This window comes from Oryzias latipes, chromosome 1 (assembly GCF_002234675.1).
Source record: "Oryzias latipes chromosome 1, ASM223467v1".
In the NCBI taxonomy this organism is placed as follows: Eukaryota; Metazoa; Chordata; class Actinopteri; order Beloniformes; family Adrianichthyidae; genus Oryzias; species Oryzias latipes.
In genome coordinates, this window is record NC_019859.2 from 24,705,616 (window position 1) to 24,733,231 (window position 27,616).

Genomic DNA, 27,616 nt, shown 5'->3' on the forward strand with positions numbered 1-27,616 from the left:
CATGGTAGCTTAAGTTAGTGAGCAAATACTAGTGAGCTTTGGGAACCTTTGGACTTACAAACAGAACGGGAGTTGTTCTCGGCCTGTTGGAGAGTTGTCTTTGGCTGTTGGATCCACAGATATGCACAGTAAAAGTTGGAAAAATAGCAAACTTTCACATCAGAGAGAGGTGATGGGATTACAATGGTTTTAGGAGGAACCCGTCATTTGGAGTGATTCCATGGCGCTGGGGCACGGCTCAAAGAAGTCAGTTTCATGTGACCAGGAGGTCCCACCTGCTTCTCTGAACAATGGGGTCAGTAGTTTGTTTTGTATACATGCATTGTCTATCCTAGAGGGTATCTGTGACAAAATATGTTGAGGTCTGTGCAAAAGGAGTAGGTATTTGTAACAAAACACATGAAACATTTTTTAAAGTCCCAACACTAGAATCAAGCCGCGTTCAATTTGACCTCACGTTTTTGAGTAACATAATGGCCGGCAAGATTGACTCCTTATTTCTGTTAGGCTGCTTTGGGCTTCATGTGCCACAGCAAACCACATCACAAGCTGTTTTATTTCATGTTCTTTTTGCTCCTGTTTTAACAGTTAAATTTGGCACATTTTGTTGAATTTGTGATTTGTCAAATGCTTCTAAATCTCTTCCTGTCCTTACCTTGACTTTCTCACTGCTGACTCATGCACTTTTGAATCTGGTCTTTTATCATAGATCAAAAGTTTGTGAAAATTTTAAATCTTAAACCTTTCTGTGTTATTCTTGATATATTGATATGAAAAATGTGTGATTTTTTTGTGTCTTTAGCGTGTGAATTGGCCCTAGGCCTGTTGGCAAAAATGAACAAATAAATGAATTGGCTTTTTGTCTCAAGGTGGAGACTGGAGGAAGTTGTTGTGGTCTTAAATGAGTGACTGTGAATGTTAGTGAAATTTCTTGAGCATAGAAAAGTTTCTCTGTAAAGCTTGAGTTTCAATTTGGCTTTCAGGTTTCTTTGCCGTGTTTTGCTTTTCTCAGAAGTGACTTTATTTGGAATTTAAGGGAAAACCCCGAACGAACATTTTGCCGCATTACAGATCTAACATTCTTACATCGAGTCAAGTTGACTTTAATCTTGTTTTTTTTCTTTAAACCTTTTTTTTTTTTGGTAGTCAAATGAAAAATACACAAATATTGTATTATAACAACACTTTCCATCTTTTAGTCTGGGGTCACTGGGCAGCTGTGGCTCCTCATGACCCATTAGTGTAGTAATTTTACTTCAAAACTAATAAGGGAAAATAAATGCATGAGTGGATGAATTAAAAGATTGTTTCAATGCTTTGAAGCAGGGAAGATCAACAGCTCCATCAACAAGGAACTCAAGATCCCACAAATCTCTGCTAGTGGTCCTGATCCTCCTGATTGTGTTGATCATTGCTGCCGGAGCTACGCTAGCCTGGTACTTCCTGGGTGAGTATTCCTAACCCTTTTCCAAGTGTGGACTTATCCATATTTTAAATTACTACAGTACAACATAAAACACCTTTTATTAAAACTTTTTCATGTGAAATAACGGTTCAGTGTGCGACATGAGCTTAAAACAGGACAAAATGATATTGTTTTATTCCTTTCAAAAAAGATATAAACAAAAGTGTTCAGATTTATAAAACTGTTACACCGGAGCTTTAACCAGTTTCCCTCACAACTGTAACTTTTCAACCCTTAATGCGATCAATGTAAATCAGCGTATTCTGTTGCAGAGAAAAGCGGCTTCGCACCTTCCTGTTCCGGCTAATGACGTAAGGGTGCCATGTTTTCTGTAACCAGGTCCTCTTGCTCTAGGCCCCCTTTCTATGGCTGAGCAGCTGCTACGCGCCTCTCATTCTTCTCCTCTGACCCTGCCACAGTTTTTAGAGCTTCACATGACAAATTCATAAGAAAAAACACTTGGTTTTATCTCCATAGCAATCATTTTACGTTTTGGGTGCTTGAGGGTGACTAACGTGTTTATATAATTTTTAGAAGGATCGCCAAAAGTAAACTTTTGCATGTTCTTGACAAGTTGTGTTTTTTTATCAATCACGCCCACATTCCTTATATGTTCAAATCGAAGGTCATAATTTCGTTCAGTTTGAGCCATGGATTCATGTATAACATTTTCATAATATTCTTGTAAGACATGTGCAAGCAAAAAAAGCAACGCCACTTTTGCGAGCTCGACACACTACAGCTGTTCAAAATTCCCAATTGCTAATTCCAACATTTATTCCCATTTATTCCCAAGTAGGTTCTCATTAATGATGCTCTAGATCAGGGGTGTCAAACTCATTTTCACCAAGGGCCACATCAGCATAGTGGTTGTCCTCAAAGGGTTGGATATAACTTATAAATGTAACAAAATGTAATGAAAAATAAATGTAACAACTACTTAATGTTAAGTAACTCATTATTTATTTACTATAACTTTTTAAAGTGACACTTACAGGTGCATGGAAAACAAAAGTTTGCTTGTTACTCTAGCATAAATCCTTTTAAATTTGATTCTGTCAGGTTACGTTATATTGACAGTGTTTAAGTCCTAATGTATAGTTGCCCAATCCGATATTTCAAGTCCGATTCCCCCCAGTTATGAATAAATACACACCTTCCTCTTTCGGCTTCTCCCATCAGGGGTCGCCACAGCGAACAAGTCGCATGGTAAACCTGGCAATGTTTTACGCCGGATGCCCTTCCTGACGCAACCTCCTCAAACCGGGCTTGGGACCGGCACAGAGGTAGAGAAGGGAACAGGGAGCAGCCCGGAGTCGAACCCTGGTTTCACGGTTGGAAGGCACCGCAAACCAGCACGAGCTAAACCGGCTAAATAAATACACACCAATTTTTATTTTTTATTTCAAGAAGTTAAAAAATTATATGCTCTTGCAGGCCACATAAAGGCCACATTTGGGCCTTGAGTTTGACACATGTGCTCTAGGACTTAGGAGGTGATAGATCATAAATCCTATGAGGAGTTTAAAAAGTGTGGCTGGTACTAAGGGTGATTTGTTTTGTGGAACATTCAAGATGCCGGCCTCTTCCTGAGGTGAAGCTCTACGAAACTACAGTTGTGGTTGTATATTTAAGCTTGTGGCGTGTGTGAGGAATTTTGTAAAGATCGCTGGAACAAGTTTTCTTGTTGAGGAAAGATGTCAAATTTCGCATTTTGGCGCAAAATAGCACCCAAGCTGTAGGTCCTGTGGCCATCCCATAATAATTTCAAAACTTCCTTTGAATATGTTATGTTGGACATGTGTGTTTTTGCTACATTAGTGTATTTAGAAAAATTTTTTTAAGCCCCATAGGAGATTTTTGCCCCATTCCTTTTTTTATGGTTCATTCACTAGGTCAAGAAATCATTTTCACTGGGTGAATTTGGCAAGTTTTTGAGCATATGGCGGGGGTGAAATTATTGCTCGAAGGCAAAGTGAGACAGATAAATTGCAAAAATAATATGGTCCTTGCAATCCTGCTGTGGGTCATATAAATGTATATAAGAGTAATACTTGGTTATTTAATATTCTTTATTGCACAAAACCAGTCCAAAATCCCCCATTTTCATTTAAGATTTTTTACATGACTGCAAAGCCGTTCACAACATTGGTTGTGGTGCAGCGGTAGGGCGGTTTACCCATGATCATAAGATTGCAGGTTCAATTCCTACATGCCTTGCATGCCCATGAGTTGATGTGTCCTTGATCAAGACACTGAACCCCACCTTGCCTCTGGTGGTAGGCGGGTGCCTTTGTTTAGCAGCGGAGCCGCCACCAGTGTGTGAATGTGTGTGTGACTGGGTGAATAGGTCTGTGACTGTAAAGCGCTTTGGGCCTTGTAGGTAGAAAAGCGCTATATAAGTATACGCCATTTACAATTTTACCATTTCACAAAGATGTACTAACAGAGTCTTTAAAAACAGGTGTGTTACCTCTGTAATGCTTTGCCTCTAGTGCATCTGGCACAAGAGCTACTTCTTTTGCTCCACAAAAAGTCAGAGTACTGTGTTGGCTTGTAGCCTGTCCAGTAAATGTTTATCTTTCTCAAAATAAAATTAAGCAAATGTAACTTTGCATATATCAGTAAACTGTTTAAGCATTAAAATTATGGAGCATTTGCAAATGTCTTGACTTGTTTTGAGAGTTTTAAAAAACATTTAGACCATAAACAAATTTAGTTGTATTGATTTAGTTTTTGACTCTCTGCCACTCTTTCCTTTCAAAGCAATTAACCAGGACACAGAGCTATAGATAAGCATGGATTACAAAGTGTGTTTGTTTTTGAAGTATCTGTTTTAAGTTGTAGCTATGCATAATTTCCTAAATTCCTTCAAATTCTCCAAAGTTTTAAGAAATATAAAATATTTTGTTGTTAATACAGGAAACACTGAAATATAAAATTAACAATAGAAGTGTCTTTAGCAAACTTACGTAAGAAACTAAACTAACACAAGAGTTGCTCCCAGAAATAATACAGTAAGACATGCATTCAATTGTGGACTTACTTCATTAATATGGGCATGTTTCTTCTACATCCATGACAGAGTACAGGGTCTGGACATTAGAACCTTGTGTGGAGCAGCAGTACACAGGCTATCTAACCATCCTAAACAAGAATTTTTCTACTGAATTGTCCTCTCACAGCAGTCCTGTGTTTAAAAGAGAAGCCAAGGGAATCCAAAACACGGTGAGCAGCAAAATCCAACATGTCTTCATGCTGACTGACACAAGAGGAACCTGATAATCAGAAATGATTTAGAAATGTAAAAGTTTGTTGATGGATCTTAATCTTATCTCATAAAGCAAGGAAATCCTCTCAGACATGTGTCTAGAAAAATTGAAATCATAATGTATAACTGTTATTGCTGCATGGCTACTTTCCACTAAAAATGCAAAAAAAAAAAAGTACTCTTTCAAATTCTGGAGAGATTCTGTGATTGACTCAGTTCTGTGGGAGTTTAGGGCATTGCCATCTTGTTATTGACCAAATGAGGAAACAGTTGTGTATTTGTAAAATCTCCTTGTACAAACTTTCTACATTGAGAGTGCCTCCTGTGGTGACATCATAGTGCTCTTTTTCTTTAAGACATTAAGGCTATGATTCATTTGCTGTTGGTGAAATGTTATCATGCTAAAAACTCCCTCATACCAATCAAAACTAGCATTAAAACAGTGAACCATTGGGTTTGTTCTTAGCATAGAAGAATTATCTCTATTTTTATTGGAAGAAATAAAGACTTTAAGATCTGTTTGAAATTTAGAAACTGAAACATCAGACAACATTATTTTTTTCTGTCTTTTAGGTCAAGAATATAATGAAGGCTTCATGTCTGTCACGATACTTTAACTACACCACTGTTTTTGCTTTTGGGTAGGTAAAGCAATTTATTAAATGAAAAACAATGTATTTCAAATGTGAAACATTAAACCAAAAGTGTATACACAAATATGAAAGATAACACAAAAAAAATGAAATTAATTTGACACAAACAGTAAAAAAAAATATTGAAAAGTTTAAAATTCTTTAATCTTTCTTCAAATTATTATTATTAAAGAGGTGGTAAATAATCCTTAGGATATTTATTTGAAACCCCAAACAAGTGTGTGGACTATGAAATGTAATTTAGATTGTATAATATATTTTTAGTTCAGTTTTATCTATGTTACTTTAGCAAAATTCTTTACACTTTGAAGCAGTGATCACACTGTCAAAAAAAAGTCATGAGAAAATTGCAGCCCAATTCTAAGACTGAAAATTCTTGCTTTTCTTTCAAATTTTTTACACATTTTTGCAATTATTAAATTTTTATACGACAATTTTCAATGCAAAAATGCATCTAAATTGCTAGGAAGCAAATCACAGCAACCTTTAAGGGTTTACGGCGAAAAGGAACACAGCAAAAATATATATTCTGAGCTTGAGTGCATGTGTTTGGGTTTTTCAGACCATACTAATGAAAAAATAAACAATTTGAAGCAGCTAGGCTTGCAGTTGTGCTTATTAGTCAGAAAAGCAATTGAGTCAAACAGAAATAAATTCAGTACTTGAAAAGTACTGAATTTAGGAGGGAAGGAAAAGTTGTAGAATCAGTTCCATTAGATTTTGATGTTCAAGATTCATGTTCAAGATTCAGCTTTATTTGAATTATTGACCTTTTTTCTTCAAGCCAGGGCAGTCTGGTGGCTCATTTCTGGATAGTTCTGTCCGTACCCAGGAGCCATGATGGTGGAGTCACAGTGGAGAAGGTGACAAGGACCCTGGAGGAGGGCCTGAGAGAGCGATCAGTAACGGAAGACACAAGCAGCATTGATGGCTTTCTGTTCCACCTTCCCACGCTGTCTGTCAGTGGTGAGAAAAAAACATTTTTAGTGGGAGGGTGCATGATGGAGATACAGCAAGTGCTTTTAAACCAGAAATTTTTTATTTTATTTTACAGGAAATATTTTTGTGTCTTTGTTCTATTCCCACAGAAACTGATCCCAAAGTCATAGCTCTTTTAAAGGCTTCCTTTGGTATAAATGTTTCTTTCTTTTCTTTTTTCAAACATGCATGCAACAATGGAGACAGTTTTTTTTGGGGTTGATTACAAATGAATTGTATGGATAAACAAGAGTCACTTGCATTGACTGTTTATCACAGTTAAGGAAAACGACATTCAAAAATGTTCAAACTATAGAAGTCTTGTTATTAATAACTGAATGAGATGCAGCTCTTTTGGTTATATTTTAATAGAAGTTAATTTTGTTTATTGGAGCAAAAATTGAAGACATTTCATTGATTCATTAATGCTAATAATTTACAAAGGAAATTTAAGATGTTGCTCTGATTTAAAGAAGTGCATGGCAGAACTAATTCCAAAAGCAAATTTTTATCTGTAAGTCCCACTCATCTTTTTATCTATTTCAAAGATGTTCAATTCATTCAATTTTCAAAGATGTTCAATTCATTTTTAGTCAAAATAAAAAAACATGTATGATTTTTTTGGGACATGGTTTCTGCAGCATGGCAGTATTTCATTAGAAATTCACCTCTGAGTTGTGTGTGGGAGTGTTGGTGCGGAGCAACACCGCCCCCAACTTTCTTCCCCTCTCTCAAAACTAATCTCTCTGCCTACAGCCCCTCACACCCCCAAACCAACATTACTGGTGCAACAAAAATTGTGAGAAAAATTGGAGCTATTTAACTGTACAGTATTAAGCCAGATTACCAGTTCAAACGAGGAAAATGAAGACATACATGGATCTATTTGTCTGCAAGTGGATGCATCAGAATGGAACGGAGAAGGAAGCTTGTGACCCATCCGGTTTTTTTTTTTTCTCTTAATCACAAAGCTCTAAAGCTCCTTTTTCCATGGCATTTTTTGTCTGCTCCCGATTTACAAAAATGTGGCTTAAGAAATGAAATGCATTTTTTAAGCTTAATTTTCATTATATACAGTACAAATTGGACACACCTTCTCATTCAAATGAATGGAAAGGTGTGTCCAAACTTTTGGTCTGAACCTCCATCATCAGAAAAATGTTAAAAACATCAAAAACACAATTTTTTTCAGAGGGGGTCTTTAAAAAAAAAATTTCCTTTTTCTTAATAAAGAGTTTCAGTTTTTTCAAAGTAAGACGCAATTTAATAGTTTTGGATAGATATGTGATAAACATTATTTGGCACAGTCCCAGATTTACACTCAACCGCAACAGGCTAACAGTGGCCTCATGTTTTATGTTTGTCAGCAGCTTCCTGATACAGTAAATTCACTTTTTTCTATTGCATTTTAAGGCTTTGTTTCTAAAGAAAATAGAGAAACTGAGCAATAATTACAGCAAAAAAAGAGAGAATATCATCCATCAACCTTCTAAACCTGCTTCGTCCCTTTCGTGGTCACGGGCTGCGGCCAGCCACTCTTGGATGAATGCAGGGTACACCCTGGAAAACTCGCCAGTCTGATGCAGGGCCAGAAATCACACACCCATGCACACTCAGAGTCACATAGGGACAATTTAGAGAAGCATGTTTTTGGACAGTGGGAGGAAGCCAGAGAACACCCAGGAGAACATTCAAACTCTACACAGTAAGGTCCCCCATTGGTGATTCTGTTTCAGGTCCCCCAGCCAGGACTTGAACCGGGGCGTTCTTGTGCCATTGTCCACTGCGCATTTTGAACATTTTGTCCACTGTGCCATCATGAAGCCAAAAGAGAATCAATGAAACTTATCCAACAATGGCAAAAAAATTAAAATTGCAGGAAAAAAAATGTCAAAAAAGATATTTGGCCGTTTTTTTTTTTTTTTTTTTTTTTTTACTGTTTAGCTTTATTAGTCATAATTTCACCAGATGTACCAATAGCAACTACTTAATTTAACAACAATGTTGTATATCCTGCCATTTCTTCTAGAAGCCTAAAAGTGCATGAATAGGTGGCTTTACTTTCTCCATAGATAATGAAGAAGAAAAAAATTAAAAGAAAAGACAAAAACACCTTTAACTTTTGCACTTGTTGAGGTTGCAGCGCAAAGAGAAACCTAAAGAAATACCAAAAAAAACTCAGTAAAAGGAGCTATGAGAGCTTTCTATAGTCTCAGTTTATAGAGGACTGTTTTCTCAGTAGGAAAACAGACACCTCATCTGATGGGGTTAGGTGAAAATTCAACAGGCCTAATTAAGGTTTAGTAAGCTGCCAGAAGTGTCTTGTTAAATTGAGGAAAATAAATAGCAACATATAACCAATCCTAACATAGTGGATAGTCCAATATCTACTGTAAATGCGATCTGACTTTCCCTACCTCTACACCCGATGACCTTTCCTTCTTTTGCAAATGAGTTGATTAATCACAAAGCATATTCTTATGAGTTTATTTCTGTTTGAAGACTGCTACCGCTATAAAATGGTGGTTCCCAGCAGACTTGTGGCTCTCCGTGGTCCTGACACACAGCGCTCCTTCTGCCTGTGGCACCTCCAGGCTGCCCGTGGCTTCCAGCTAGAACTCCACATGGAGTGGCTGCTGCCAGAGTGCAGTGACAGGCTGCTAGTGTACAACTCCCTCACCCCATCCGATAATCATCTCATCACGTCGTGAGTTTTTTTTTTTTTTCTGCAAACGTCAGCATTACAGTACTTTGCAAAAGTCAGCACCTCAGCGCTTGAATGTCAAGTTAAATATACTTTTTAGTACAGAATGTTATTTATTTTGTTTTGCGGTCAAATGCGACCCATCGCCGCCTCTTTTCATCTATGTAGGGTATATGGCTGCAGCAGACATGAGCATGTGGTGCGTGTTCTGTCATCGGGCGAGTGGATGACAGTGATTTGGAAACAGGGTCTTTACAACTACAGAGACCCTTTTTCTTTGTCTGCACAAGCCTGGGCCCAGCAGGGTAAGATAAGAGAACACCTTTATTCTTCTTTCTCATGCAGCAGCAGAACCCCTGAGTCAGTGATAAACATCCATGTTTGTTCTTTGTGTCATGAGACCTTCACTTACTGTTTATTAGAAGAGCCGCAAGATAATCAGACTTGCAAAAGTTCATCAATGTATTAGTGTACTTTTGTAAAGACAAACTCTGTTGTAATTCAAAAGCAGGACATTACAACCTCCAAGAAATATTGTCTAGATAATTGTCAGGAAAATCTTTCTGAGAATGGACTATAAAGAAATTATGTTTGTTTTGTACCCAGTTTCAAAACATACTAAATACACTCACTGGCTGTTTTATTAGGTACACCTTGACATGATGGCATCACAGTTATTGCAGATTTGTCAGCTGAAAATCCATTCATCAATTTTGGTGATCCTGTGTAAATTGTAGCCTCAGTTTCCTGTTCTTAGCTGATAGGAGTGGCACAAAGTGTGGTCTTCTGCTGCTGTAATCCATCTGCCTCAAGGTTAGATTTGTTATGCGTTCAGAGATGCTCTTCTGCAGACCTCTGGTATAACCATTGGTTATTTGAGTTACTGTTGCCTTTCTATGGAGGGAACCAGTCTGGTCGTTCTTCTCTGACATCTGGCATCAAGATGGCATTTCCACCCACAGAACTGCAGCTTAATAGATATAGTAAGGGCTGTCGTCTGGACTTGTTTTTTTAAAGTTGAAGATGTTTCACCTCTTATCCAAAAGGCTTTGTCAATTCTCAAATTGCTGGTAAAAGAGCTGTCATTGTCTACTTAGACTATATGGTTTCGGGTCGTTAGGAGTGCTTTGTCCTCAGCTGGGGGTTGGGGAGCCAGTGACTCCCTCCCTAACCTGGTCATCTATTTCAGCTGTTAACGACCCAGATGAAACTGGTTCGGTTTGTTTGGGTTTCAGAACACTGCTGTAGATGGATGGAAGAATAAACCTAAGACCACCAGTCTTATTACAGTTTTTCTCTATTGGTTTGGCTCATTTCTTGAAACAGAAATTACATTCTCAAAACTCTAAGATCATTTGGCAAAACAGTCTTACAGTTTAGCACAACACAAAAACTCAATAGCAAAAGCTAATATATCTCCCAAAACTGTTCAGTCATGCTTCATAACTAAATTCCTTTCCCATGTAAAGAGTCAGTGCCACCAAAAAGGCAAAGATCCTCCTCAATTGCTTTGGCTCATTTCTTCGACCGGACGTTTTCAACACTCTTGGTACTTTTCTCAAAATAATGTGGATGGTTCGGCACAACACCATGGTTCACCTGCAAAAGCTCATATCTCTCCCAGAACAATTCACTCACGTGTCAAAACTAAATTTCCTTCTCATTTAAACAGTCAGTGCCCCCAAAATACTTTGTCCCTTTGGCATTGTGTTAGCACTGCAAGTCAAAATGATTAGACGTTTTGTCACTATAGCAGAGGACCACTGAAATAACCCTCATGTCCACCTTTCAGTCTTAGCTCAGTCCTTCATTGACAATGGTTACTGTACTGTTTTTGTATAGCTAATAGAATAAATTTTTGTACAAAACTGAAAAAAAGAAAAAGGATTTTAGGGTAAGAGTAGCCTTTACAGTAACAGCACACATTGCACTCATACTGCCGAGGAAATTCTGACCATTATCATTCACACACATAAAGTAACTTTCATACATCAGAGTAAAAAGAAAATGTTTACAGCATAATATACTTTATAATTTAAACACAAACAAAAAACAATGAAAATGATATGCAGCCTACAGTGCTGTAAAAATTGCCTGTTTCACAACTAACAGTTCTTCACTGGTCGCTGTCCTCACCCTCCCTCTCCTGGCCATCGTCCTCACCCTGCTTGCCGTTCACATCTGCTGTCTGTCTGGCCATTGATTCTTGTCCACATCACAGCGTATTTTCTCCCTTGTGATGCAACGAAGGAAAAAACGGCGTGCATGTCGCAACCATCCCCGACACTGATCTCCTGTAATATCCTCACACGCAGCATCCATTGCATGGAGCAAGGACCTCTGATCTTGAGCCAGATGCTCATACACTCTCCACCTCCAAGCGGAGAAAAACTCCTCAATAGGATTGAGAAAAGGAGAGTAAGGTGGTAGGAACACTATGAACATCCTTGGATGAATAGTGAACCAGGCCCTGATGACCGGGACATGGTGGAAAATCACATTGTCCCATACAATAACATATAGTGGTAGGTGAGGCCCTACGAGACCTCTCTCATTTTCAAGGATAAAATCAAAATGTAGGCAGTCCAAGAAGCTGAGGATCTTCTGTGTATTGTATGGGCCAAGACTGGTGATGTGAGTGGCCACACCATTCTCACATATGGCAGCACACATAGTTATATTGCCCCCTCGCTGGCCTGGGACATCGTCCTTCGTTAGTCAAGTTCTAGTTTCACCTGACTGTCAATTGCTGTAATAAATTTATCAAATGTTCCAAGTGATTCATATATCGTATTCATGGTATTGTGTTCTTGACTGATTTTGACAATTTAACAGACTATTGCATGTGATGACTTAAACAATGAAATGTTGCTGACTCATTTTGGAGCAAACAACCATTAGACTGAGGATCAACAATCAGTTTAGATCAACAAGATCTATTCACTTGGAATCTGTGCTAAATGAAGGCTACCTGTACTTAATCAATTGAAAGATGTACTGAGACATTGAGACATGTACTAAGACATTTGAAATTTGATGAAACTAATGAGAAATGCCATTCTGTTGTGAACAATTGCAGAGTGGTTTGGAGGTTTGTCCATATTGTTTTGAGAATATAATTTCTGTTTCAAGAAATGAGCCAAACCAATGGAGAAAAACTGTAAGAGAAAGCTTATCTTTTTTTGACAAAGATGGCTTTTTTTACTCCTCGCTCAAACAATCCTTTCTCTCTGGCTAAAATTCGGAATTCACTATCCTCGAACGAGTGGTTTTGTGCCCTTCAGGTGGAGGTGCACTGTAGACTCAGGTCCACTTGAGTTGGCTCTGAGATGTTGGTAGAGCCGCTTGTGTAGAGGTTGTTTGGTTTCTCCTATAAATTGTTCATTGCAGTTCTTTATGCAGTGGATATAGTACACAACGTTGCTCTGTTTGCAGCTAGGAATTTTGTCCTTTGGATGAACCAGTTTGAGTTTTAACAGGTTTGAGATGAACTGCGATGTTATGTTGTCTGAAAATCCTTTTTAAGACAGGTCTGGGATATGAGGAATTGAAATACTGTTCCCTTTAGGCTCTTGTTCCTTCTTGTCTTGTTTTCTTGGATGTTGGGATCTGGTGAATGCCCAGTCAGGATATCCACAGGTTCGGAGGGGTTGACGACTATGTTGTTCTTCTTTCCTCTTTCCGTCAGAGCATGTGGGCAGCTCCTGGGCTCTGTGTTGTAAAGTCCTGATCACACCTAGTTTGTGCTGTAAAGGGTGGTTTGAATCAAATAACAGGTGTCTGTGTGAGTTGGCTTCTTGTACACTTCAAATTGGAGCTGTCTGTCATCTCTAATTATAACTGTACTGTCTAGAAAGGCTAGGCTGTTCTCCTTTGTGTCTTCCCTGGTAAATTTGATGTTCTTGTCGACTGCGTTGATATGATCCGTGAAGGCCTCCACTTCCTGGATTTTGATCTTGACCCAAGTGTCGTCCACGTATCTGAACCAGTGGCTTGGAGTAGTACCTGGGAATGAGTCCAGGGCTCCTCTCTCGTGTTTTTCCATGGACAAGTTGGCCACAATGGGAAAGATTGGCGAGCCCATAGCACAGCAGTGCATCTGCCTGTAAAAGTTTCCCCTGAATTGGAAATATTTGGAGTTGAGGCACACTTCCAGCAGTTTGCAGATGGGGTCTGGTGTCAGATTTGTTCTTTCTTGTAACTTAGAGTCCAGCAGTAATCTCTTCCTCACTGCAATCACTGCCTCGGTGGTGGGAATGCAGGCGAAGAGGGAAGTTACATCCTAAGACACGATCGTCTCGTCAGAATCCAGCTGGAGATGTTTGACTTTGTTTGCAAAATCTTGTCAATTCCTGATGTGATGCTCTGTGTTGCCAACCAGAGGGGCCAGTATAGTAGCTAGGTGTTTAGCCATGTTGTAAGTGATGGAGTCAGTGCTGCTGACAATGGGTCTCAGTGGTATTCCTTCCTTGTGAAATTTTGGGAGGCCATAAATGCAGGGAATGTTATTACCGGGTACAGTCTGTAATATAGTGGCTTGTCGATGACTTGATCTCTCTCCAGTCTTTGTAGGCAGTCTATAACCTTTTTCCTGTAGCCGCATATCCTGTAGACATTTATATGTGCTCGTGGGGGAGGAGTCAGACCTGGATGGTAACTACATGGTTTCTGGTTGTGAGGACCGCTTACTACATATTTTCTCTGTTTTGGAACATTCTTTGTAAACTGCATAGATTGTTGTGGGTGAAAATCCCAGTAGATCAGCAGTTTCTGAAAAGACTAACCCGTCTGGTAACAACAACCACGCCATGTTCAAAGTCACTTTAATCACTTTTCTTCCCCATTCTGATGGTAGGGTTGAATTGCAGCAGATTGTCTTGACCATGTCTGCACGTCTAAATGCACTGAGATCCTTCCATGCGATTGGCTGATTAGAGATTAAGAAATGCAATATTGAGCAGTTGTACAGGTGTGCCTAACAAAATGGCCAGTAGATTTCAAAAAGACTCAATAGTAAAACATGTATCTTCTAGTTTCACTTTTTTTAAATTATTTCAAGATTTATTTAAAATCAAATCTACATTTACATTAAATGAAAAAATAAATCCACACACGACTTTGAAAATACTGTAGGATTTGAAAGGGGAATGGAAGAAGCTTAAGCTTATAAAAATCTAAACCCCGACTCAATAACACTGGTAACAACAAAACAACAAAATTAAACAATTTGACATAAAAACGCTAACAGGAAACACCTGACGAAGACAGACAGACACGCCCAAGTACCCCGACCAAACACCAAACCCCCTATAAAAAAGGAAGGAGGAAACACGATGCCTCAGCTGAAAAAATGATATGACTTAAGCAAAGAGTGATGGATGGCTCTCTGTTTGCGTCTGCACATTAAAGATACATAGGAGATTTGACCGGCACATACACAGATCTGGACACCCACACATATGTAAAAAATAAAATCCATCACTTGTTACACAGTACTCACATTTTCTCAAAGTCTGCTCATCAGTGCTGTCTTCTAAGTTTATCTAAGAAAGTTTCATTTCTAATATTTAGCTGCTTACATTGCTATAACAGGGGTGTAGCTACCCACTGCAATTTTCATTTTCTTACATTAGCTGTCCTTATTTTTTCTCCCCTGTAGGCTGTGACTTTGACATTGAACTGAAGGAGGTGTCAGGGGTGCAGGGAGCACTGACAACGCCTTTTTTCCCCAGCTACTATCCTCCAAACACCAACTGTACCTGGAGATTTTCAGTGGGTTTCAACTCATTTTAGTGTTTTTTTTGTTTTAGTAATTACACTGTCATAATTTTTATACCATCCTGTGTGTAATGGCAGATGCCTGGTGCAGGTTTGGGTTTGGCTTTAGATTTTGAGGGCTATGAACTGAGTAGAGCCAGCTACAATCAAGTCTGTACCCAGGGACAGTGGATTATCCAGAATCGCAGGTATTTTTCTTAAAGTCTGCTACATTTTTTTAAAGAGATATACTTGATAAGCCCACACAAAACTACCTTTCTCGTTTTTCACCTTAAGGCACTTTCTCTTTTCTTGTAAACCGAAAACATATTTTCACATGTGGAATAGTTGTATATTGAGATTGTTGTGTAGGCTGCAGGTGTCAAGCCACCAATGTGCAGAAATGAAGGTATTTTAGGTTCAGTCCTTCCTCTTCGTTATGCTTTTAGCTTTTAGAAACCACATGCAGGTGGCAACGGAAAACACATATTAGTTGAAAAAATACCCCAGCATGCTACACTTTTCATGTTCTTGCATTTACATAGCCCATTTAAGTACAGTTTGTAAGGATTTAAATGGTCACATATGAGGAGAACACAAAGGTTCACACAAAGGAGGTCTTCAAGACCATTTAATAGATTGAGGTTTCACCACAAGAGTTCAGAAGAATGCAAATAAGCACATTTAAATCAAATGAAAATGAGGATGTTCATAAACATTTTGTTCAAATATTAAAATTAGCTGCCCTCCTGAATGAGCTGAAATAGTTCAAATAAAACCCTAGTTTAAAACCCTGACTTTTTTTAAAATCAGAATTGTACACTAGGGGGCAGCATTGCCCAATATGAGATTCTCAGTTTTTCTTGTTACCCAATTCTTAATACTGCATTGCCATATTGGTTTTTTCGTATTTATAATCATCTGAAATTATTACACATAAAAAAATGCACATTTTTAACTGATATAAGATGTTTTTCCCTCTTCTCAATGAAACATGGTTGACACTTCCCCTGAAATGATTCTTTCTTTTCTTAGACTATGTGGTACGAGGGGCCTTCAGGCCTACTGCGAACGCCTCATCCTGCTCTCTACAACAACAACTGTTATCATGACATCTGAGGTGTCACTCACAGGACCAGGGCTTCAGATACGCTACAGCGCCTTCAACATGACGGACCGTGAGTTATAGACGGAGGAGGAAATGCAAAAGCTGCAAAAGTTAGATTTTAATTAAAGGGGGGGTTTGCTGCACAGCTTGTCCAGGTCGGTTCCTGTGCTCTGTGAACGGCCTCTGTGTCCCTGTGTGTGATGGAATCAAAGACTGTCCCAACGGACTGGATGAGAGGAACTGCGGTACAGTCTTATTATCATTATTGGTTTCAAATTTCTGACTGAAAAGTGATGGGTTTAGAAGAAAATTTTTGAAAAAATGAAAACAACAGAGTGCTATTTACAGTAAATAATAAACAAGTTTGGTCAATGGTAAATGGTTATACTCATATAATGTGTGTTTTTACCTTACTCAACAGCCCAAAGCACTTTACAGTCACAGTTCTATTAAACCACACATTCACATTCACACACTGATGTGTTCACACGCACTCTGTCATCAGTGTGCGAATGTGTATTAAATCTAAAGAGAGAAGGATTCTATTGAATGTGCATAGGTTAAGAAGACCAATCTAAGGCTTAATTTGCATGGGAAGATTGCAAAGTCTGTTGGTGTGCAGCAGTGTTTAGAATAACTAATTACAAACACATTTGTCGCCATTCTCATATTACTTGTTGCTGCCGCAAAGAAGTCTAAAGCATTACTAATGAATTCTGTATCATTTTGACTCATTACATTTGCAGTAATTATTTAGTCTTAAATGGGTTTCATTATGTTTCAGTGTGTGTGGCTCAATTTATATGCCCAGAGGACAGTCAGTGTGTGGACTACTATAAAGTATGTGACCAACATCCAGACTGCCCTGAAGCCACAGACGAGATGAACTGCACTGAAGGTGATCTCAAATTTTTACTCTAAAAAGAGCAGCGATCTGTGAGTCCTTCTTTGTATTTATGATCACACAGATTTGCCTCATTCAAATACTTAGTCAAAATACTCTCAATCAATGGCACCAAGTGAGCCCTTTGGACATGAAGTGTTGCTTTCAGGTGTGCAGTGTACGGATATGACCTATGTGTGTGCTGATGGAACATGTCTGAAAAAGCCAAACCCCATGTGCGACTCTGTCACTGACTGCCCTGATGGTTCAGATGAGAAGCAGTGTGGTGAGATTCTCTTTAAAATTCCTTCATGTACTATGAGTATTCTATATTTATTTTTGACAGTACGAGTCACGTTCTATGCATTTTCCAGTGTCATTTGCTCTGCAAACACTGCAACAAAAATCATTGTGAATCTAAAGGTCCGTACACACTGGGACAAATATTCGCCAGGCGTTATTCGCCAGCGTTTTTCGCCACGTTTTTTGTGTTCACACCCAGGCGATTTTCGCTGACGATGAGCCGAGCGAACATGCAATTTCATTCCCTGACATTAGATGGCGCTTAATATAAAACAGAAATACTCCTGTACACAAGGTGGCGCTGCGCAACTTTACGCTTCTTAAAGTCGCTTTTCACTCAGAAGAAGAGAGCAAGTATTCACGCGCTTGTCAGAATCATACAAAGAAAACATGAATATTTCAAGCACCAGTTGCAGCAACTGGTGCTTGGTTCGGGAATAGTTTAGAATGTCCGTCATTATTTCTTCGCGGCTCATTAGATGCAACTCGGCGTCTATCTTCTTCGCTGGTATGTGTGCTCAGCAAGGCAGTTTTGTGTTTGAGCGCCCCCAAGTTGTGTTTTACTGTAACTTCAGAGGCTCCAGACACGTGTGCAAAAGCGCCGTTCTCATTGGTCGAATAGATTTCGACGCGATGCGTCCCAAAAAAAAAACGAACCCGAGGCGTTTTTTTTTTTTGCCGCTTTGACGCGTGGCGTTTTTTCCGCGTCGGTGTGCACACTCTCATTGGTGCCCTTTGTTTGGTCACGAGGTGTTAAACGTCGGCGAAAATCGCGCGCGAAATTCGTCCCGGTGTGTACAGGCCTTAAGGGTGTGTTCAGACTGCATACATTTGATTCGCTTAAAGTGAACCAGAGTTAGTTTCCCAAAGCTTCAGTCTGAATACCCCGAAGCGGACCCTGGTCCGGGACCAAGAACCACTCTCGAACCCATCTTTTGAATTGGTCTTGGTTAATTTCCAAGCGGACTGAGCTCTGGTTAGCTCTGAGTGTGCTCAGTCTGAACAGGCTCTGTACTCGTATTAGAACAACTGGAACAAAACAGCCACAGTAGCCGGGCATTACGGGATATAAACAGAGTAGGAATCAAAGCAACCATGACGATGAGTCACAGCAACTCATTGAAATTTGGTTGCATGAATGCAGGCTCATTAAAACAACTTTTTACATAAAACATACTTCTTGTCGACAGTCCATATGTCATAAACACTTACCGGCATACCTTCTGCATCGTCTCCTTAGTAACCACCTTGCAGCATGCCTTGGCTGTCCCAAAGTAATGTTGTACCTGATCCAGACGTTGATATAGCTGTTCAGAATTGGTCAGCAAAATATAAAGTCTGAATAAGTGAACTATCCTGACAAGAATTGCAGTGTGCACAACTTCCATAATTTCTGCCTCTCATTGCTTTGCCCTTCCCTTTTTATTCCTGGCCAATGACTGAAGAGATCCTTATTCAATTGGTTTTGTTTGCAAGCTTTGGTTTCAAATATAAGTATCCGGTTGGAAGGCAGTGTGAATACAGACCAAGCTCGAGGTTCAGGACAAAATATGGTCCAAACCAACTGACTTATTCAGTCTGAAAACAACCTATTAAAGTAAGATTGATGTCCAACCAGAACCTTCAATTGTAGCAGGTGAACTATACAAAGAGAAGCAAAAAAGTATCTTTAACGATTCTTAAATTCTGCAAGTTGTCCTACTTAAAAGGTTAGAAGAGGTCTGCTTTATTTACCATAGATGAATTTTAATGTGGGAGACAGCAGATTAAATAAATAATCCAGCAAATTCCATTTATGACTTTTAAAATATGTATTTGTAAAATAGAGTGTAACTTGGGAAGCACAAAATCAGTAATAGCATGCTGTTCTTTTTCCTGATTGTTATGCCATTTTTGTAGTAGTTACATCGCTGGCTTTAATAGTTGTGTAATTTCAGACTGTGGACTAAGACAGTTTTCCAGCCGTATTATTGGTGGAAAAGACGCCTCAGAGGGGGAGTGGCCATGGCAGGCCAGCCTGCAGGTGCGAGGCACCCACATTTGTGGGGGTGCATTGATCTCCAGTCAGTGGGTGGTGTCTGCTGCCCACTGTTTCTATGATGACCGGTGAGTGAAGAAGTGAAGACCGCTGCTCAACAAAACAGACTTAAGAAACACTTGGGTGACTCATCCATAGATTTATTTTCGTACCCACTTTTTACCTTTCGGGGTCACAGGGTCACCAGAGCACATCCTAGCTATTCTTGGTCAAAGATGGGTTGGGGAAATTGTCAGTCTGTCACAGGGTACATAATCACTCCCACACACACACACACACACACACACACACACACACACACCTAGTGACACTTCGAGTAACCAATTAATCTATTAATCATGTTTTTTTTAACTTTTTGGACTGTGGTAGGAAGCCGGAATGACCGGACCCACGACAATGAAAATGGTTTTTTTTGTGTTTTTAACTTAGTCTCGTGGCATTTTTCTGATGAGGGGGGACATATATTAAGGAAATTAAGCTTAAAATTCAATTTCTGAGTATTTCCTAATTCAAATTTTTGTGATTGAGTAGCAGACAAAAAATGTTGTTTGAAAAAGGAGCTAATTTGTTACGTAGAAAATACACTGTGTAAGTCACAAGCTCCCTGCTCCACTCCATTCTGATGCATCCACTTGTATACAACTAGATCCATGTTCATTTGTTTTCCTCATCCAAACTGACATCTGGCTCAAAACTGTACGGCTGGATAGCTGCAATATTTCTCGCCACCAGTAATGTTAAGTGCAATCAGGAAAGCATGTAAACAAAGAGCTTTTAGCAGCGGTATGGGGAATGGGACGGGGTTCCTTTGAGCCAACAGCCCACAACTCAGAGGTGAATTTCTAATGAACTACTGCTACTCTGCAGAAATTATGTCCTAGAAAACAACACAGTTCTTTGATTTTGGCTAAATATGACATAATCACTTTAGACCAGCTTTATCCCCGTTTATCTCAGTCATATCAATGTATTCACATCTCGTGGGAAAATGGCATCACTTCCTTTCCTGACATAAGCAAAGAAACGATCTTTAACGTAAAACTCTTTCCTGTTAATTCTTATGGTCACTGTGAAAAATTTTACATTGGCTTCTGGTTTCCACTGTGAAAATCTTTCTGACTTAATTTACATATTTAAAATCTTTATCCATCAACAGCACAAGCGGGTGGATGGCTCAGTTGGCTGGGTGCAAGACTAGCACACAGGAAACCTGGGGTTGCTTTCATGTTCTGCTTTTTAACATAATTGTCTCGTTTCTGAGTAATTTACCACAAATGACAACAGACTTCATTTCAGATTTTCAAATGGTCTGGATCTAATGTAATTAGAGTGCGAAACAGTGTGAAAAGACACGTTAGGTCTATTAGTAATTCTAAATTACACAAAGTACAAGAGTGCACAGTCATTATCTCTGCATGTCTCTGTGATGCATGGGCGACCTCTCCGGGGTACATGCTGTCTCCTACATAACAACAGCTGAGTCCAGTTCCATCCTCAGCTCTCAGTAATCCTTTTTGACCCTGAACAAGATGAAGTGGGTGCAGAAAATGGATGAGATTTGAGCAATTTTGTTTATTGTGTTTGAGGCCTTGTCTGGTCATGCTTTTACTCTGAAAACCAGAGGGGAAAAAAACTGCAAATTAGCAGTGGTTTTAAAAACTCATATCCTTTTCTTGTTTTTTAAAGCTATTTAGCTGTAGTACAAAGTACAACACTTGGTGACTGGTCTGTGACTTCTCTTTTGCGCAACGATTGACAGCTACTCTGTTTCCTCTTCATTGACTGAAGAAAATATAAGGAAATGACTAAATATGTGTTTATTGGAAACATTAAAATTTCTTTTGTAAAAAAGAAACTACAAGACAAAATGAATAAACCTAACACTTTGAATGTATTTTCCCCCTCTGCACACGCTGCAGCCTCTACTCCCCCACCATGTGGACGGTCTACCTGGGTAAACTGTTCTTGAACCGTAGCAGCCCCACAGAGGAAGTGGCTCGAGTGCAACACATTCATCTTCACCAGTATTATGACGATGAGTCCCAGGACTATGACCTGGCCCTGCTTAAGCTTGACAGACCAGCATCTGCGCTTCTTGCTGAACACGCTCGACCTGCATGCCTGCCGCCTCCCACCCACCAGCTGGAACCAGACCTGCTCTGCTGGGTCACCGGCTGGGGGGCGCTCAGAGAGGGAGGTGAGCGGAGAGAGGGAGAGGTGAAGGGTTTCTGACATAGAGAAATAAGTTGAAGATGATTCACACTTTTTGTCACTTCATTTAATAATTAGAAACCTGTGTTTTTTAACAGTATCACTGTTTTTCATTTATTCCAAATTTTAAAAATGAACAAATTCAGGCATAATTTCCTAATTTACCAGGTAAAATAATTTACATTTACTTCTTCAAACCTCAAAAATATTTTTATTTGAGCATTTGTTGGATTTTTTTTATGTACAATGGACTCATACTGTCAGGTACAGGGCTCGATGAAGGACCCAAATGCAGGGACGTGAGGCAGGTGGTTCCAAGTACAAATGGTTTTGATTCTATAAACAAAAGCCCTGCCGAGCAGGGAACCCACACAAAACCAACTCTCGATGTAACCTGGTAGACAGGGAAGAAGACCATATGGACCAGCACAAGAGGAAGGCAAAGACGATACATATATACAAACTGGACTGACGAGACACAGTTGAAATCCATCAGGAGAGATTGGGACCAGGGATGTAAAACTCAAACTAAGACAGGCAGGAGGAAACCTTCAAAATAAGACAGGAAGTGAAATTAACACAAACAGAACCTGAACCACAACACACACAACATGACTCAAGTGGATGCGTGAGTTAGTTCCCTGAAATGATTGTTGGTCTGCCAGTCATACACCAATGTGCCAGTGATTCAAAAACAAGTCTCTCTTGTTTATCTGTTTATCAGCTCTATCCATCAATAGATTTTACTTCTACCAAATTAAACGTTGTTGTTCACCTTTTGGGTTATCCCCTTAACACAGCAAATAAGCTCGGACTGATTGACACAGGTGTTTTGGTAGAGACTTTTATGCCCGATGCCTTTACTAACACAACCCTGTATTTTATCCGGGCTGGGGACCGGCACAGGGAGAACCAGACGTGGGCCCCCTTGTAGCTACATCTTGGTACAAAATATTTTCTATCCTGGCATTTATTACACATCCAAAACATCTTTTCTTCACTTAAAAAATTTACTTTTAGAGTTCACCAAGATATGTTATTAAGTAAGACTTGTTTAGAAAAATCTAATTTTTTAATGTACATTATTTGAAAACTGCAGCTGGTCATAGTGAACAATTTTAAATAATACCAAGAGTGCTGTCTCCTTAACATTAACCAGACAAAGTCCAGAAGAGTGTGATGTTATTGAAGCCTGCGTTCTTTAAGTGTTTTCCCATCTGTGCAGGTGGAGCCAGTAATGTTCTTCAGAAGGTGGACGTTCGACTTGTCAGTGAGGAAGACTGTGTTCGCTCTTATGGCCATCTGATTTCTCCCAGAATGCTTTGCGCTGGTTATCGCAACGGAAAAAAGGATTCGTGTCAGGTAAATAAATGCACATTCACAGCAGATATTTTTTCATTTACTGTTAACTTTATATGTAAACAAAAAGGCTAAAATGTATTTGAAATGTCAAATGGCTCTTTCAGAGTGAGTTTCTTTTATTAACTTTTAAGTTTTCTTTTCTGATTTAATATAGATAGTTAAATTAAAACATATTTTCCCTTCTTTTAAATTGATTTGCCAGTAAATGCATACTTGAGTTGAAAAAACCAATACCAAAAAATGTTTGACATGTTTTTCATATTAACAGATAACTGGAAACTATTTGAATGTGATACATAACATCATCACTGTGAGAAACTTTATGTGATGAGCTTTTGTGGTTCTTCTTTTTTAAGTTTATATTGTTAGCCATTATGAATCATATATTTAACTGTTACAAATATTTTTGTGTCCTAGGTCAAATCTGTAATTGATTTAATTTGAAATGGAAGAATCTAAGAAATTCGATCATAGTTTTGTTTGCAATTCCTGTACAACAAACCCATTTTACATAGAAAGTTGACATTGATTAGAAAATAAGGAAAAAACATAGTTGTTAGAAGATGATACCTTCTTCTTGACAGTGCAGTTACTCATAATCATAAATACTGCAATCATTGCAATAATGCATAGACATTAATGAAATATAATGATTATTTATTAGAGTCAAGTGGAATTTAATTTAAGCTGATATGAACCCATCTCTGTGATTAATATTTTGATATGTTTTTTTTGGCATAGTTTTCATAATCTGGTCCTTATCAGATCAAGTGAAATTTATTGATTGTCCTCAGTAACAAATTAATAATCAGGGTTCGTACACTTCTTTAGCAATGGGTTTCCATAACTTTTCCAAAACTTTTCCATAGCCTTTCACAGAATTTCCAAAACCAAAAATAAAGCAAACTATTGTAGTTGGTGCCGCTAAATCAAACCAAGACACATTATTGATACATCTAAGATTTACTGCCTTGCATTTAAAATTGCAGCCACTGTATTAACGGCCGTTTCTGTTGATATGGAGGAAACTGCATTGAACAAAATAAAAAAAACTTGGTTGATCTCTGCTCCAATTTTTTTCGTAATTTTTGTTCTAAAATTTTTAAGAACTCACGGATTCTTGAGAGTCGGGACAAAAGACAGAAAAACTAAATCTGTTCGATTTAATGTTCATACTATTCAAAAAATGTTTTGATTTTCTTGATACTTATTGTTTTAAACATTTTTAACCCTCATCTTTTATTTGATACAAATGTTTTTACAATTATGAAAACTTAATGTTTTTCAATGCTGGTGACTATTTTGACCTAATGCAGAGGACAGGAGAAATAACATAGGGCGCCTAATCACTAGTCATGCATTTAAGGAACACCTTTTTTTAAGTAAATATCTAAGATAAAACATAATTCCATTATTCACAATTTCTTTAGATCTAACATAGTGAGTCAGTCAATCAATTTTAAAAATAATAATTTTTATCCTTAAAAAATACTTTTTCATGTGGGACATGTTTTGTTCAGACTCTCAAGAATCAGTGAACTACAAAAGCAAAGAACCACAAACTAACTAACTTCATCTTGTTATGAAAACTACAAGATGATCTGCAATTCAAAGTCGAAAAGCCACAATGTGTCCATGTCATAGACATGATCTGTTTAGTTTATGTGCTTGTCACAATATCAGCAGTCTGTTTTTTTTCTTCCTACTTACTTTAACCACAAACATTACAGAGTCAAAAGTTGGATGAAGTTCTACTGACCAGTATGAACTGTTTATTTTTGTCTGTGGTGATGCAGAAAACGAGTTAGTTTGCTTTGATGTGAAGCAGCATGTGAAGCTGCAGAGGCAGACAGGGACCGTCAGAAATCCCTAATATTATTATTCATTCATTCATTTTCTATACCGTTTTTCCTTTTCGGGGTTACGGGGCTGCCGGAGCATATCCCGGCCATCCTTATCTCCTCGTTATGGGACTATAGGACTACACCTGTAGTATGTATATAATAAAAAAAAAACGCCCCTCTCACCCTCCGCGGGTGGATTCTCCTCCAAGCTCGGGTCCTCTACCAGAGGCCTGGGAGCTTGAGGGTCCTGCGCAGTATCTTGGCTGTTCCTAGCACTGCGCTTTTCTGAACTGAGAGGTCTGAGGTCTTTCCAGGTATCTGTTGTAGTCACTCCTCCAGCTTGGGGGTTACTGCCCCGAGTGCTCCATTTACCACAGGCACCACTGTCACCTTCACTTTCCATGCTTTCTCCAGTTCTTCTCTGAGTCCCTGGTATTTCTCCAGTTTCTCATGTTCCTTCTTCCTGATGTTCCCATTGCTTGGCACTGCCACATCCACCACAACGGCTCTCCTCTCTTCTTTATCCACCACTACAATGTCTGGTTGGTTCACCATTACCATCCTATTAGTCTGGATCTGGAAGTCCCACAGGATCTTTGCCCTGTCATTTCTACCACCTTCGGAGGTGTTTCCCATTTTGACCTTGGGGTTTCCAGTTCATTTTCGGCACACATGTTCCTGTATATTATTCCAGCCACATGGTTGTGGCGCTCCATGTATGCTTTACCTGCTTGATTGTTTTAGGCGCCTCTTTGCACAGCCTACATCTTGGGTCTTGCCTGGTGTGGTAGATCTGAGCCTCTATCACTCTGGTGCTCAGGGCTTGTTCCTGAGCACCAGAGCTATACATACATATATATATATATATATATATATATATATATATATATATATATATATATATATACACAAAAATATTAAAGTGAAATCTGAAGAAAGTTATAGCAAGATATCTGAAAAAATTAAAACGAATTTGACCACACCCACAATGTGAGAGTCCAGCATGTCACCCACAGACTTTACTGCTCTGTTCCCAATATTGTAGTCGTGATTGACACACAAACTAAATTAATAAACAAACAGTTCATACTTGTCAATATTTCCAATGTTTTGCTTTGTAGTTTTTGTTGATAAATCAGGAAGAAGAAAATAGATTGGTGATATTACAACAAGCACGTAAACAAAAATAATTATGTCTATGACATAGACACATTGCGGTTTTTAAACTTTTGATTACAGCTCATCTCATAGTTTTCATGAGCAGGTTAGGTTAGAGCCCAACCTGTTTGGTGTTCTTTGCTATTGTAATTATTGAAAATATTAGAACGAAAATCCCAGAAAAGATATAATTGAAGATCACCCGTTTTTTTTATTTCTATTCAATGCAATAAACTTCCACAATAACGCCATCATGACCTGCTTCAAAAAATTATCTGACCGAGTGGCTTCTGCAGCGTTCCAGAGCTGTCGATCCAGAGCTCACCAGCCCCGCTTCTCCCATGCTGCTAATGTCGATGAACTTGGAGGAAAGTTTGCATTTTGCACATTTCTGGGGCAAAACACGTTTCAAAGTTTTTCAGTACCCACAGCTGATACCTGTCCTTGAAAAAGCCACTCGTTATTAAAAGTTACATTTCCCTTGGATTTTGTAGCAATTTACGATCGCAAGCTGAAAGCAGTATGACAACTGATGACAACTTAAACAGCTTTACAATAGCATTAGGTTGAACTTCTGCCTCAATTTAAGTCCAATCTCACGTTAAACTATTTTATTTCTTTGAGTTTTTTGCATACAAAATATTAAAATTTCACGACTTCTCTTGAACTATCTTTTCAAGGACCTAGTAATTAGATTTTCAATTTCCAAAACGTTTCCAGGTTTTTCCTTAACAGACGAACCCTGAATTATTCAAATTGAAGTAAAACACAGACAATGGTTCTCGCACAATGAGTGATTTCAAGACTAGTTAACAAAAGTTTCTCCAGGTCATCAATGAGCTCTTGGTTCCCAAAATCCTGAACTCAAAAACTGATAGAAAAGAATCATGATACTAAATTTCTGTTTCAGCGTTTTACAGCATTTGTGTAACATAATAAATAATAAAGTAAATGTTTCCATTAAAAAGATTTCCTGTACCATTACCTCTTTTTATCAGGGAGACTCTGGCGGACCCTTGGTTTGTCAGGAGGCCTCAGGTCGCTGGTTTTTGGCTGGTGTGGTGAGCTGGGGAAGAGGCTGCGGGCGTCCAGACAACTATGGTGTCTACACTCGCATCACAAGACTCACTGATTGGATCAAAGAGATCATCTCCTGAGAATAATTTAGAAAATTAAATTAGTTGAAGTTTGCGGTTGACTTCTGTCTATCTGACACATTGATAGAACAATTGTCAAAAAGTGAAACTCATTCTTATTTAAGTGAAATCCTTCACAACTAAAGTCAAATTTATTGCAGATGGATCTACAGTTAATCAAAATGTCTTGTAGACTTGTTAAAGTAGTGCAGCTTCTAAACGTAAATACAAAGTCAAAGATATATATCAGCCAATTCAAAAAATGTGACTCTACTTTTAATCCCTTTAATTCAATTAGTGTTTGGAAAAACTAAACTTTGTCCTGTCAGGAACTGGTGGTGTAGGACCCAAAATGCAGAAGACCAGGCATGGTGACAGAAACGTAAAACATTTAATAAATAAATTAAAACAACCTGAAGTGGTGTGACAGACAACTTAAAACGTGACCAAAAAAATCATTAAAACCAAACTAAACAACAGAACCATTACATGTTCATTCATCCATGCATCAGCAGCTCAGAGTATGCTTCCAGTTTTCCTGAATTACCTTTTTTTTTTGTTAATTAGTTAAGCAACTTTTTTAATCGGCCAACATAGTTATGGTCTATTAGGCGTAAGGACATTTTTAAGGTTGAATTGTTTTCCCAAAGAAGATCCATCAAATACATGTATCTGTACAAGCAGTCGAATTTCGTGCTGTGTACTGGACACCTGTGTTTCATTATACCTCCATTTTATATTTTCA

General features: G+C 38.6%; 1 protein-coding gene across 3 annotated transcripts; it reads left to right on the plus strand.

The window, feature by feature from the left end:
- On the plus strand, positions 1-27,616 carry tmprss6 (transmembrane serine protease 6). 3 transcript variants are annotated; one of them, XM_011478384.3, is made up of 18 exons: positions 4-295; positions 1,324-1,447; positions 4,551-4,693; positions 5,310-5,377; positions 6,174-6,355; positions 6,478-6,519; positions 8,870-9,074; positions 9,240-9,376; positions 14,731-14,843; positions 14,928-15,037; positions 15,864-16,006; positions 16,083-16,181; positions 16,721-16,834; positions 16,989-17,105; positions 19,060-19,228; positions 21,080-21,357; positions 22,597-22,733; positions 26,734-27,616. In XM_011478384.3, exons 1-18 carry the CDS (start codon positions 221-223, stop codon positions 26,890-26,892), a joined length of 2,415 nt encoding a protein of 804 aa, XP_011476686.1. In that variant the 5' UTR covers positions 4-220; the 3' UTR covers positions 26,893-27,616. The 3 variants fall into 3 exon arrangements, with proteins under 3 accessions (XP_020560530.1, XP_011476686.1, XP_011476691.1); XM_011478389.3 differs by having other exon boundaries at positions 7-295; positions 1,327-1,447; XM_020704871.2 differs by lacking the exon at positions 6,478-6,519 and having other exon boundaries at positions 1-295.

Coding starts and splice junctions, on each gene's coding strand:
- tmprss6 (XM_011478384.3), top strand. CDS start 221: ATGGCGCTGGGGCACGGCTCAAAGAAGTCAGTTTCATGTGACCAGGAG. Junction 6,356..6,477: donor TCCCACGCTGTCTGTCAGTG/GTGAGAAAAAAA, acceptor CTATTCCCACAG/AAACTGATCCCAAAGTCATA. Junction 16,835..16,988: donor CGAGATGAACTGCACTGAAG/GTGATCTCAAAT, acceptor TGTTGCTTTCAG/GTGTGCAGTGTACGGATATG.